Genomic DNA, 13,319 nt, shown 5'->3' on the forward strand with positions numbered 1-13,319 from the left:
CATCTAAAAGAAAGCTTTAGGACTATCTGGTGTGCACTGGCTCCTCCCCCTATGACCCTCCTCCAAGCCTCAGTTAGGATACTGTGCCCGGACGAGCGTACACAATAAGGAAGGATTTTGAATCCCGGGTAAGACTCATACCAGCCACACTAATCACACCGTATAACCTGTGATCTGAACCCAGTTAACAGCATGATAACAGAGGAGCCTCTGAAAGATGGCTCACAACAATAATAACCCGATTTTTGTTACAATAACTATGTACAAGTATTGCAGACAATCCGCACTTGGGATGGGCGCCCAGCATCCACTACGGACTATGAGAAATAGAATTATCGGTAAGTAAATTCTTATTTTCTCTAACGTCCTAAGTGGATGCTGGGGACTCCGTAAGGACCATGGGGATTATACCAAAGCTCCCAAACGGGCGGGAGAGTGCGGATGACACTGCAGCACCAAATGAGAGAACTCCAGGTCCTCCTCAGCCAGGATATCAATTTTGTAGAATTTTACAAACGTATTTGCTCCTGACCAAGTAGCTGCTCGGCAAAGTTAAAAAGCCGAGACCCCTCGGGCAGCCGCCCAAGATGAGCCCACCTTCCTTGTGGAGTGGGCATTTACAGATTTTTGGCTGTTGCAGGCCTGCCACAGAATGTGCAAGCTGAATTGTACTACAAATCCAACGAGCAATAGTCTGCTTAGAAGCAGGAGCACCCAGCTTGTTGGGTGCATACAGGATAAACAGCGAGTCAGATTTCCTGACTCCAGCCGTCCTGGAAACATATATTTTCAGGGCACTGACAACGTCTAGCAACTTGGAGGCCTCCAAGTCCCTAGTAGCCGCAGGCACCACAAATAGGTTGGTTCAGGTGAAACGCTGAAACCACCTTGGGGAGAAACTGAGGACGAGTCCTCAATTCCTCCCTGTCCGAATGGAAAATCAGATAAAGGCTTTTTCAGGATAAAGCCACCAATTCTGACACGCGCCTGGCCCAGGCCAGGGCCAACAGCATGACCACTTTTCATGTGAGATATTTTAACTCCACAGATTTAAGTGGTTCAAACCAATGTGACTTTTGGAACCCAAAACTACATTGAGATCCCAAAGTGCAACTGGAGGCACAAAAGGAGGCTGTATATGCAGTACCCCTTTTACAAACGTCTGAACTTCAGGGACTGAAGCTAGTTCTTTTTGGAAGAAAATTAACAGGGCTGAAATTTGAACCTTAATGGACCCCAATTTCAGGCCCATAGACACTCCTGTTTGCAGGAAAATGTAGGAATCGACCCAGTTGAATTTCCTCCGTCGGGCCTTACTGGCCTCGCACCACGCAACATATTTTCGCCAATTGCGGTGATAATGTTTTTGCGGTTACATCCTTCCTGGCTTTGATCAGGATAGGGATGACTTCATCCGGAATGCCTTTTTTCCTTCAGGATCCGGCGTTCAACCGCCATGCCGTCAAACGCAGCCGCGGTAAGTCTTGGAACAGGGTCCTTGCTGGAGCAGGTCCCTTCTTAGAGGTAGAGGCCACGGATCCTCCGTGAGCATCTCTTGAAGTTCCGGTTACCAAGTCCTTCTTGGCCAATCCGGAACCACGAATATAGTGCTTACTCCTCTCCATCTTATCAATCTCAGTACCTTGGGTATGAGAGGCAGAGGAGGGAACACATACCCTGACTGGTACACCCACGGTGTTACCAGAGCGTCTACAGCTTATTGCCTGAGGGTCCCTGGACCTGGCGCAATACCTGTCGAGTTTTTAATCATGTGGAAGACTTCTGGGTGAAGTCCCCACTCTCCCGGGTGGAGGTCGTGCTGAGGAAGTCTGCTTCCCAGTTGTCCACTCCCGGAATGAATACTGCTGACAGTGCTATCACATGATTTTCCGCCCAGCGAAAAATCCTTGCAGCTTCTGTCATTGCCCTCCTGCTTCTTGTGCCACCCTGTCTGTTTACGTGGGTGACTGCCGTGATGTTGTCCGACTGGATCAACACCGGCTGACCCTTGGTGAGAAGGGTAAATTTTGACATGAAGGTAAGCATCCTTGATGTCCCGAGACATCATGTAGTCCCCTTCTTCCAGGTTCGCAATCACTGCTCTGAGTGACTCAATCTTGAATTTGAACCTCTGTATGTAAGTGTTCAAAGATTTTAGATTTAGAATCGGTCTCACCGAGCCGTCCGGCTTCGGTACCACAACAGTGTGGAATAATACCCCGTTCCCTGTTGCAGGAGGCGTATCTTGATTATCACCTGCTGGGAATACAGCTTGTGAATGGCTTCCAAAACTGTCTCCCTGTCAGAAGGAGACATCGGTAAAGCCGACTTTAGGAAACGGCGAGGGGGAGACGTCTCGAATTCTAATTTGTACCCCTGAGATATCACCTGAAGGATCCAGGGGTCTACTTGCGAGTGAGCCCACTGCGCGATGAAATTCATTGAGACGGGCCCCCCACCGTGCCTGATTCTGCTTGTAAAGCCCCAGCGTATACTGAGGGCTTGGCAGAGGCGGGAGAGGGTTCCTGTTCCTGGGAACTGGCTGATTTCTGCAGCCTTTTTCCTCTCCCTCTGTCACGGGGCAGAAATGAGGAACCTTTTGCCCGCTTGTCCACGAAAAGACTGCGCCTGATAATACGGCGTCTTCTCATGTTGAGAGGCGACCTGGGGTACAAACGTGGAATTCCCAGCTGTTGCCGTGGCCACCAGGTCTGAAAGACCGACCCCAAATAACTCCTCCCCTTAATAAAGCAATACTTCCAAATGCCATTTGGAATACGCATCACCTGACCACTGACGTGTCCATAACCCTCTACTGGTAGAAATGGACAACGCGCTTAGACTTGATGCCAGTCGGCAAATATTCCGCTGTGCATCACGCATATATAGAAATGCATCTTTTAAATGCTCTATAGGCAAAAATATACTGTCCCTATCTAGGGTATCAATATTTTCAGTCAGGGAATCCGACCACGCCAACCCAGCACTGCACATCCAGGCTGAGGCGATTGCTGGTCGCAGTATAACACCAGTATGTGTGTAAATACCTTTTAGGATACCCTCCTGCTTTCTATCAGCAGGATCCTTAAGGGCGGCCATCTCAGGCGAAGGTAGAGCCCTTACAAGCGTGTGAGCGCTTTATCCACCCTAGGGGGTGTTTCCCAACGCACCCTAACCTCTGGCGGGAAAGGATATAATGCCAATAACATTTTAGAAATTATCAGTTGTTATCGGGGGAAACCCACGCATCATCACACACCTCATTTAATTTCTCAGATTCAGGAAAACTACAGGTAGTTTTTCCTCACCGAACATAATACCCCTTTTTTGGTGGTACTCGTATTATCAGAAATGTGTAAAACATTTTTCATTGCCTCAATCATGTAACGTGTGGCCCTACTGGAAGTCACATTCGTCTCTTCACCGTCGACACTGGAGTCAGTATCCGTGTCGGCGTCTATATCTGCCATCTGAGGTAACGGGCGCTTTAGAGCCCCTGACGGCCTATGAGACGTCTGGACAGGCACAAGCTGAGTAGCCGGCTGTCTCATGTCAACCACTGTCTTTTATACAGAGCTGACACTGTCACGTAATTCCTTCCAACAGTTCATCCACTCAGGTGTCGACCCCCTAGGGGGTGACATCACTATTACAGGCAATCTGCTCCGTCTCCACATCATTTTTCTCCTCATACATGTCGACACAAAAGTACCGACATACAGCACACACACAGGGAATGCTCTGATAGAGGACAGGACCCCACTAGCCCTTTGGGGAGACAGAGGGAGAGTTTGCCAGCACACACCAGAGCGCTATATATATACAGGGATAACCTTATATAAGTGTTTTTCCCCTTATAGCTGCTGTATAGTTAATACTGCGCCTAATTAGTGCCCCCCTCTCTTTTTTAACCCTTTCTGTAGTGTAGTGACTGCAGGGGAGAGCCAGGGGAGCTTCCCTCCAACGGAGCTGTGAGGGAAAATGGCGCCAGTGTGCTGAGGAGATAGGCTCCGCCCCTTTTTCGCGGACTTTTCTCCTGCTTTTTTATGGATTCTGGCAGGGGTTAAAATTCATCCATATAGCCCTGGGGGCTATATGTGATGTATTTTCGCCAGCCAAGGTGTTTTTATTGCGTCTCAGGGCGCCCCCCCCCAGCGCCCTGCACCCTCAGTGACCGAAGTGTGAAGTGTGCTGAGAGCAATGGCGCACAGCTGCAGTGCTGTGCGCTACCTTGTTGAAGACAGGACGTCTTCTGCCGCCGATTTTCCGGACCTCTTCTGCCTTCTGGCTCTGTAAGGGGGCCGGCGGCGCGGCTCTGGGACCCATCCAAGCTGGGCCTGTGATCGTCCCTCTGGAGCTAATGTCCAGTAGCCTAAGAAGCCCAATCCACTCTGCACGCAGGTGAGTTCGCTTCTTCTCCCCTTAGTCCCTCGATGCAGTGAGCCTGTTGCCAGCAGGTCTCACTGAAAATAAAAAACCTAAACTAAAACTTTCACGAAGAAGCTCAGGAGAGCCCCTAGTGTGCACCCTTCTCGTTCGGGCACAGAGATCTAACTGAGGCTTGGAGGAGGGTCATAGGGGGAGGAGCCAGTGCACACCAGATAGTCCTAAAGCTTTCTTTAGATGTGCCCAGTCTCCTGCGGAGCCGCTATTCCCCATGGTCCTTACTTAGGACGTTAGAGAAATTACAGATAATGAATCTGCAGTGCTTTGTATTCACTTACAGACAACGTCCCATATTAAAAGTGAAAAGTCATCATTAGTAGTACAGTACAAGCAAATTTGCCCATCAGAAGTCACAGTTAACTCAGGGTTCTAGATGGTATCTGGCAAGATAGATATTACAACCAGAATTAAAATGTGCAATCATTTCTACAAATATTTTAAAGTATTTATGCTGCAAATAAATTATGCAAAGGTTACACTATACAGTAAAGAACAAACATTTCTAGGCTACAAGTACCTTTGCTATTTGGGGAAGGGGGGGGGGGGGAGATTAGCTCAGACACACATCCCTTTTAAAAAGATACAAAAAAGTAAAAAAAAACAAAAAAAACATTTTTTGTGAGCTCCTGCTGCCCTGTGTAACCGTTCTGCATAGTACCGCTCATAGGAAAGTAGTTGTGCCTAGTGGTGTCCAGGGGAACCATTTATCTGTTTGGTACTTGAAGGCATTTCTGTGAGATACAAGCAGTCCAGGAAAGCTTTGGAGATGTCTGTAACCATGGACCTGTCTGGAATGGTCTGTGCCATCCCATATATAGCACCCTATTAAAAGAAAAGGAAGATTAAGTTTATATAAAACAAAACACACATTAATACAAGTACATACAGTTATATCCATTATCATGGTTTTGCCAAGAGTCATTTTAATTTTAGGACTGTAAAATATTATATAGATTTTTCACCCCCTTGCATCAAATGAGAATAAACAGCTTATTTTACAAGTCACACAACAGGCATTGGTTGGTTAAGGAAAACTAACTAAAAGCAATGACTAAATCTATTCATTTATGGCCATCAGGTCAGTGAAACTTGTGTTATAATTTGTCATAGCGCCATAAAACTAAAAATCCAAGTTACCTTCCATTCAAGAGCTACTAGTAATATTTAGAAATTGGTATATAAAATTGTCAGCTCATCATAAAAAGAAATGGGGAGACACTGTCAAATTACCACAGTAATACAAAGGTTGTGACCACAAAATAAGAATAATGTCCAAGTACTGAATGATGGGATCTAAATGCATAAAGGTTATTTTAGGCCAAACCTACTAAATTAATATCTACATCTGTCCAGAAGATGGGCAACGTCATTTAAGGTGGCAAATTCAGAAGACATTCTGCCGATGTAACACAGTAAATACAACTGGCTTATTTCTAGGGCTTACAGGTACCCACTTCATATGTAGCATGTAGGTGACTGGTGCTGTTTGGATAAAACAAATATCGCGGAATAGATTGTGCCTAAGACAACCCACCACCATTTGTCTAAGTATACTAAAATGTAAAGTCAAAATGATGTAACAAAAACATAATTACCACGCCGGTAGTTTTGGCTCCAGGATTTTTCATTATTTCAGACACAGAGTCTTGAACATCTTTGACAAAACTTTGTGCTATTCCAGGTTTTGTATGCAGCAGTGTAAGACATATATGAATACTGTCACATTAAAGAGAGCAAATGTCAATCAGGCATGTAGTACTATTTTAACACTTTCAGAGTGTATGCAGCAAATATTAAGCAAACACTGATGAATGTGCACTTAGTGGCTGGCTTCCTGGCCTCAGCTAGACAGATCACACACACACACACACACCATTACCAAACCAGTTATTAACATAAAGCATAACTTTAATGTTCAAAGCCAGAGTTAAACAAATGTATCCTAATAATGTAACTATGACGACAAGCTTCCATAAATGCTCATTGACAGGGCCACTTAGACTAAGGAATGCCCGCAACTTAGTGACAGGAATAGAAAAGAATGAAGTACCGTATTTTTCGGACCATAAGACGCACTTTTTCTCCCCAAAAATGTGGGGGGGAAAGTACATGCGTCTTATGGTCCGAATATGTGTCTTATGGTCCGATTAACAGAGCAGGAGTAAAAACCTTATGGAGCGCTCTCAATGCGCTCTCAATGCGCTGGGTGGGAGCGCACTGGGTGGGAGAGGCAGCAGTTACGAGTGTGGGTAGCGGCGGGTCCTGTCTGCTGCTGCTGCTGCTTTGCCGTCATCCGAGAGGCGGCATCACGTGACTCCCCCGCTTCCTCCCCTTGCCTCCTCCAAAGTACTGCTGCTGCTGCCTCGCCGTCATCTGAGAGGCGGCATAACATGACTCCCCCGCTTCCTCCCCTTGCCTCCTCCAAAGTATTGCTGCTGCTGCCTCGCCGTCATCTGTATGTTGTGAGGTAAAAAGGTTCTCGTCAGCTCTGTACTGTGACTATGGCTGTGCTTGTGTGGCTGCCTCTGTCACACACTGTCCCAGAAAAATCTGTGTACCGTATTCTATGTAAATGGCCTGTAAAGCTGATGTCTGTGTCTACAGTATAGATTGTAAGCTTATTACACTATTTGGTTCAGAATATTTTTTTTCCTGTTTTCCTCCTCTAAAAACTAGGTGCGTCTTATGGTCAGGTGCGTCTTATGGTCCGAAAAATACGGTAGATACAATATGCATTGGCTGGAGTATGGGTGGAGTTTCTGCTTAAAAGCTTGATATAATGCAAAACGTTGTATATCCTTTCAAATTTGTACTACAGAATAGGTATGTCAGTGGTCATTACTATATTATATGAAATCTTAACTTGCCTGCCAGCCACTACACTTGCTTTTCATAAATAAAAACACTTACCTAGAAGGAAACTGGAGAGTATTCAGATTCCAGCCTTTCGCTGTCAAGGAGTTTGACAAGCGATAGATGTCAAAAACATCTGAACCAAGTGCAATCACTGATACCTCGGGATTCCCAAAAATAAAGATTTCCTTAATCTTTTGCAACCTGGAAAAATATACACAGTGAAAAACTAGGATATGTAAAAATATCACCATAGAGTAACAACCGTGGTCTCCTCTATTCCACAGGTGCACTGTCTTGGCATTATCCTTGACTTATCTCTCTCATTCAAACCACATGTCCATTACCTTTCACAAGCTTGCTGTTGTCATCTCAGTAATATTTCTAGTATCAGACCCCTTTTCACCCTGGAGTCAACAGAGACCCTTATCCACTCACTGTTCAACTCTAGACTGGACTACTGTAATCATCTTTTATCTGGCCTACTTGTCTCCCACCTTTCTCCATTCCAGTCTGTGGGTGCTACTGCCCCACTTATCTTCCACTCCAAACGCATTAAGTCTGCCTACCCTCTCCTACAAGCCCTTTACTGGCTCCCCTTCCTAATCAGAACCCAATTCAAACTTCTCACACTCACAACGCTCTCACCCAGGGGGTCATTCCGACCTGATTGCACGCTGCCATTTTTAGCAGCGTAGCGATCAGGTCACTACTGCGCATGCACCGCAATGTGCATGTGCATCATACGGGTACAAAGCGGATCATTGCTGAGCGATGGATTTAACGAAGAATCCATTCGCACAGCCAATCGCACAGAGATTGACAGAAAGAAGGCGTTTGTGGGTGGCAACTGGCTGTTTTCTGGGAGTGTTTGGAAAAACGCAGGCGTGTCCAAGCGTTTGCAGGGCGGGTGTCTGACGTAAGTTCCGGACACGACCAGGCTGAAGTGATCGTAAGGGCTGAGTAAGTCCAGACCTACTCAGAAGCTGCACAAAATGTTTTTGCAGAGCTCGGCTGCTGCACAGCCGTTCGCACACTCGCAAAGCGAAAATACACTCCCCTGTGGGCGGCGACTATGTGTTTGCACGGCTGCTAAAAACAGCTAGCGAGAGATCAACTCGGAATGACCCCCCTAATCCTCTCCTATTTACAGCTCAGATTTTATCTCCCTTCACACTGCAGCTCACTTTGGTCCACATATTAACATCACCTCTCCTCCCAGTTCCATCTCCAAGATTTTGCCCATGCTACCACTGGAACTCTCCCTATCAGACTCTCCACCTCTCAAGACCAACTTCTTCATCAAAGCTTTCCACCTCTCAACCTAACCCACTGATCCATGCTCACTGTCTCACCCCTCTGTGACACCCAGAGGGGTGAGACAGTGAGCATGGATCAGTGGGTTAGGTTGAGAGGTGGAAAGCTTTGATGAAGAAGTGTCTCACCCCTTTGTGACACCCTTGTCTGTAAACTTTCATGAATAGGGATCTTTTTCTTCATGTGCTTTTCCTAATTTAAACAATCACATTCCCACTGCCAACAGCAGCACCAAACCTTTGGGTTCGGCCACCCTGCTGCTTATTTTGGTTCTATGACTGCTGCTGCAGAAATGTTTCTAAACCTTGTCCACGAAACTATATTTTTTCATGTTCTGTTCATACTGTCTCTGTATATATGAACCTTATAAAAAAAGGTGCTGCAGAACCTTTGTTGTACCTTATAACTAAAAAATAAAAATTTAAGAAAAAATAATAATAAAAAATAATAGTAATTGGTCTTCATTGTATTCAGAGTCCAAAACAAAAGGGTATAGGGCAAATAAATAAAGCCAGATACTGGGGGTTGGATGAACTAGAGGTAAAAATGTAGCCAAAACTTAAACAGATTGAGTTTTCTGAGTTTTAGGTGCAATCCCAAATGTAACAAGCTCCGGAATGAGATACATTCTGCAGCATGGATCAGTTAGGGAACTCAATCTGTAGATGGTGTTGTCTAATAGAAGCCCATGGGCTTGTCTTTGGATTGAGCTATTGGATCCCTCCAAGTGTCCCCTGTGGTGTGCATGTCAGCCGACGCAAACACAGAAGTCCTTCTACTGTAAAGGTCAGCTCTTATTGGGAGACCAGTGCTTTGCGCATTTCTAGCTACATACCAGCATTATTAACGCTGGTATGTGCCCAATAAGTGGCGAGATGTATCTCATCCTAAATGTGATGCGTAATGCGCTCCCAGAATAATAATTAAAAAAAAAAGGTCAGCAAAAACACTTCTTTAAAGTATTTATACTAAAAATAGAATATCCTTATTACAAGCTCATGTAATGTATAGATACAGTGAGAAATCAAAACAATTTAAGTTTATTCATCACATACTAACTGTAAAGTTAATTTCCCCTTAGTAAATACGAAGAATACTTTTGGCCTGAAGTCTGATTTGTTATACTATTAAAGTAATTTTCTAGTGCTAAGTGGGAGATCAAAAGGAATGCTCATTAAAATTAAACCTTTATGAAACCTTGCATACAAACAGTAAAATGTGCATTCGCAGGGAAAAAACATACAATATGGGTTATCTACGAACACTACTCAAGTACAAATCGGCATTAAAGCCGTAACAACCAATCAGCCAATTACTTTCATTGTCTAATTTACACCAGACATCGAAATCTAATTATTGTCTGGTTGTTATGGCTTACAGCCCATTTGTGCCTTTGAGCTAGTTCATAAATTTCTGTGTGTGTTGTATGTATAATGTGAATCCTTTATTGTGGCACTAAACATGGAATGGTCTCTCTGAAACCAGTCAATGATCAGTATACTATTTCTACATCTCATAAATAGATAATCTTTGGGGAAATCATAGGTTTACTTTTGGAGAAGAAAAAGTAAAAACGGCAGAAGTGTTTCCTTATATGTGCAATTTAACATAAATTTACTCAAAAAGAAAACAGTGCATGAAAGTTATGGATGGTATTACAGATGGGTGAATAATTAATTGTATGTATTGGACATTATACAAGTGTAAAGGTAATCTGTCTGCAGAACTAGACAGTGCTGAACTTGATGATTTGCAAAGGCTACATAATAACTGATTAATTTTATTTTCTATACTGCCAGACATTTACCAATTTTATGCTTCAGACAGCTACACTATCATTGTGCTGCAACAGTTTTAATTAAAAAAAAGTTATTTGAATCAAACTTAAGCTGGGTACACACTACACGTTATGCCCTCTGATCTGGCGAATTGGACCGACATACCGGGCACATTGTCTAGTGTGTACCCACTACATCGCTGATGATGTGCTCTCGGCAGGTCGTCAGCAACATCCTCCACCGGCCCTACATGCAGGACTGGCGGGGGATGTCGCTAGCTAGGGCCATGTTGCCCACATTGGCAAGTGTGTATGCACTTGCCAATGCTGGGTCCCATTGTATGCGATGTGGCTGGGTACACACATCGCATAGTGTGTACCAACCTTTAGAGTAGATTGTCCCATATGAGCCTTAAACACTTATTGTAGTCTATAGAAATCATATGGGTCAGGCAAAAATACAGTTTTTTTGCATGATCCTCCCCTTATATAAATTAAACACAAATAATTCTCCCACATAAATTTTCTGATTGTGTATTTGTATCCCTATAAAACATTTAAAGTGGACTTTACAGGAAGTTTGGTCAATGTGTGGGTACTCCAATGAAGATGTAATTGCATGGGTTTTTTTTTTTTTGGTAATTCCTATAAAAACTTTTAAAAGGTGTCAGTGAGTAATGAATACACCGGTGTACCTGCTAGGTGACCTGGAAAACGTGAACTGTTTGGTTTCTTGAGGGCAGAGTTTGAGAACCACAGTGAGAGAAAATAGGCTTGAATGTCAGTGACATCCAGACATCTTTGAAAGCATGTTAAAAACGCTTTATCTCTAGAGGTGCTCTAGAAGAGCTGCTCTGGATCCAACAAGCTCTAAAGACTCAACTACTATGAGATCACGGTCATATTGTGTTTAAGCTAAATGTTCAGGAGGCGTTTGGGACACATATACTGCTTGAAGTAGAGTGACACTGGCCTGGATTCTACTTTTATAGTAATAAGCAGGATTAATATGTAAATATGATATATGCTGCTGTAGATGAGCTGCAACAATTCAAACAGGCTATTAAAAAAAATATACACAAAAAAAAAAAAATTTAAGCATAGACATTGTGTATACAACCTACTCTTTTCTGATTAATTGTGCTGTATTAATGATATTTTTAGTGGCTTCAACATATCCATTCTCTCCAATGTGCATCATGGTCGCCCAACAGGCAGCTATTATTCCACCAGGACGAGAACCAGCTATGGAAGGTGATGCGTAGAGGCCACCAGGCCAGTCGGAGGTAACAAAGAACTGATATTTCCTATAGTCCTTGTTCCTATACAGTATCACTGAGGATCCTTTGGGTGCATAACCATACTGGAAAGAGATAAACAAATATAAGTGGTCTCCTTTTAAAATTGTGTCAGATAACCTGCAGTATATTGTACATGATACAGTGATAAATTGCTTGCATGTAGCTTAGTTTGGTCTTTAGGAAACAAAAATATGTCCACTTTTCCTTTGGGTATTTTACCTTGTGGGTATCTGCAGAGATGCTAGTCACTCCTTTTACCCTGAAGTCAAATGGCGGAAGAGGGAAACCAGCTTTCTCCATAAACACAATGAGGAACCCACCCAAACAAGCATCCACGTGAAATGGGATTTGGTATTTCAGTGCCAGCTAATCAAAGACAAAAAAAAAAAAATCATAAAATCCAGCTTGCAATTCTCATTTTACCTTAAGGTTACAATACACAATTATGAAAAGGTTTACAGTAACAGAATGAAATGTACAAAGCTACAAACCTTTTCTAGGTGCACAGTCTTTTGTGACCTACTGAAATATTCCTCCTTTACTGAATTTATGATTTCTCGCAATTGTTTTACACAAATTCTAGCTGGGAGTTCATATTTAACATTTCTTACCTTAGCTACATCTTCTATTGGATCAATAACACCATGAGGAAACTGGGGAGCTGAACAAACCAACATGACGGTGTTCTTAGAAATGGCCCTTCTCATTGCCTGGAAAACACACACAAAAACAAAAAATAAAATAAAAAAAGTGACTCAAAGTCAGAGGACAAATATTCTGCAAAACATAAAAGTTCAGCAACATAAAAAGATTCTCCATTAAGGGACAATAAGACAAGTAATGAATGTGATATGAAATGTAAGTGTGGCCTCGCCATGCTGTTTGTCTCTGACCCCTCAGTTACAAAAGAAACCAAACAGTAAAAAATAAAATAAAATAAAAATACATTCCATTGGGCACAATGTATCTTATTTGGAGTTAAAGGACTGTAATTGTCTGGATGGGAGATGTGCACTGAATGCAGGCACTTCATAGGACAGCCAGTTCCACTTTCCAGTTAGGTACCACATTCGCTGCACATCTTTTGTCCAAGCAGATTTCGATTACCTTCTTGGCCTAGTCTCCAATGGTAACAGCTCTATAGGATCTCTTGTCTTTACACAATGGAAACTTGATGGCCTTTGTAGCTTAACTGGTGGAGGGCAGGGATTATGACTTTGGTGGTTATTATGGAATGGTCATCCCATAGCACATGTACACATATGTCCTCATACATCTTTGCTGCAGTCATACTAAGCAGCCTCTCTTGGTACCCCGGGTCGCAGGAGAATCTTATAGTGTTAGGCGTCTTTTTTTGCTGAAAAATGCATCTTAGAGGAGACTGTGCTGATTAATTTGCTATATGAAACTTGTATATCTGTGTGCAATAGAGTCTCTGAATCTGTATATGAAATGCTACAATGTAGCAGCAGCTATTTTCCAATCCAAGTTTTGATCTGCTCCGTATACAGTCTCTCAGTCACACAATATACAAGTGTCATATCTAATTAATCAGCACAGTCTCGCTGTGCATTCTAGCCACACTGTGTTTGCGACTGAGACACATTTTTGTCAAAAAAGATGCC

The 13,319-nt window shown here is 43.3% G+C and overlaps 1 protein-coding gene across 1 annotated transcript in view; it reads right to left on the reverse strand.

Moving 5' to 3' along the window:
- Positions 1-4,869: 4,869 nt before the first annotated feature.
- The window catches only part of SGPL1 (sphingosine-1-phosphate lyase 1), a 68,237-nt gene continuing 59,787 nt past the window's right edge, over positions 4,870-13,319 (reverse strand). Inside the window, exons 9-14 of the mRNA XM_063958793.1 lie at positions 12,306-12,404; positions 11,914-12,060; positions 11,518-11,756; positions 7,357-7,503; positions 6,042-6,162; positions 4,870-5,268 (exon numbers count right to left, since the gene is read on the reverse strand). Of these exons, the coding sequence (XP_063814863.1) occupies positions 5,128-5,268; positions 6,042-6,162; positions 7,357-7,503; positions 11,518-11,756; positions 11,914-12,060; positions 12,306-12,404 (894 nt within the window). The 3' untranslated portion in view covers positions 4,870-5,127. The remainder of the gene's footprint in view (positions 5,269-6,041; positions 6,163-7,356; positions 7,504-11,517; positions 11,757-11,913; positions 12,061-12,305; positions 12,405-13,319) is intronic.

The sequence above is a fragment of the Pseudophryne corroboree genome, chromosome 3 (genome assembly GCF_028390025.1).
Source record: "Pseudophryne corroboree isolate aPseCor3 chromosome 3, aPseCor3.hap2, whole genome shotgun sequence".
Lineage (NCBI taxonomy): Eukaryota > Metazoa > Chordata > Amphibia > Anura > Myobatrachidae > Pseudophryne > Pseudophryne corroboree.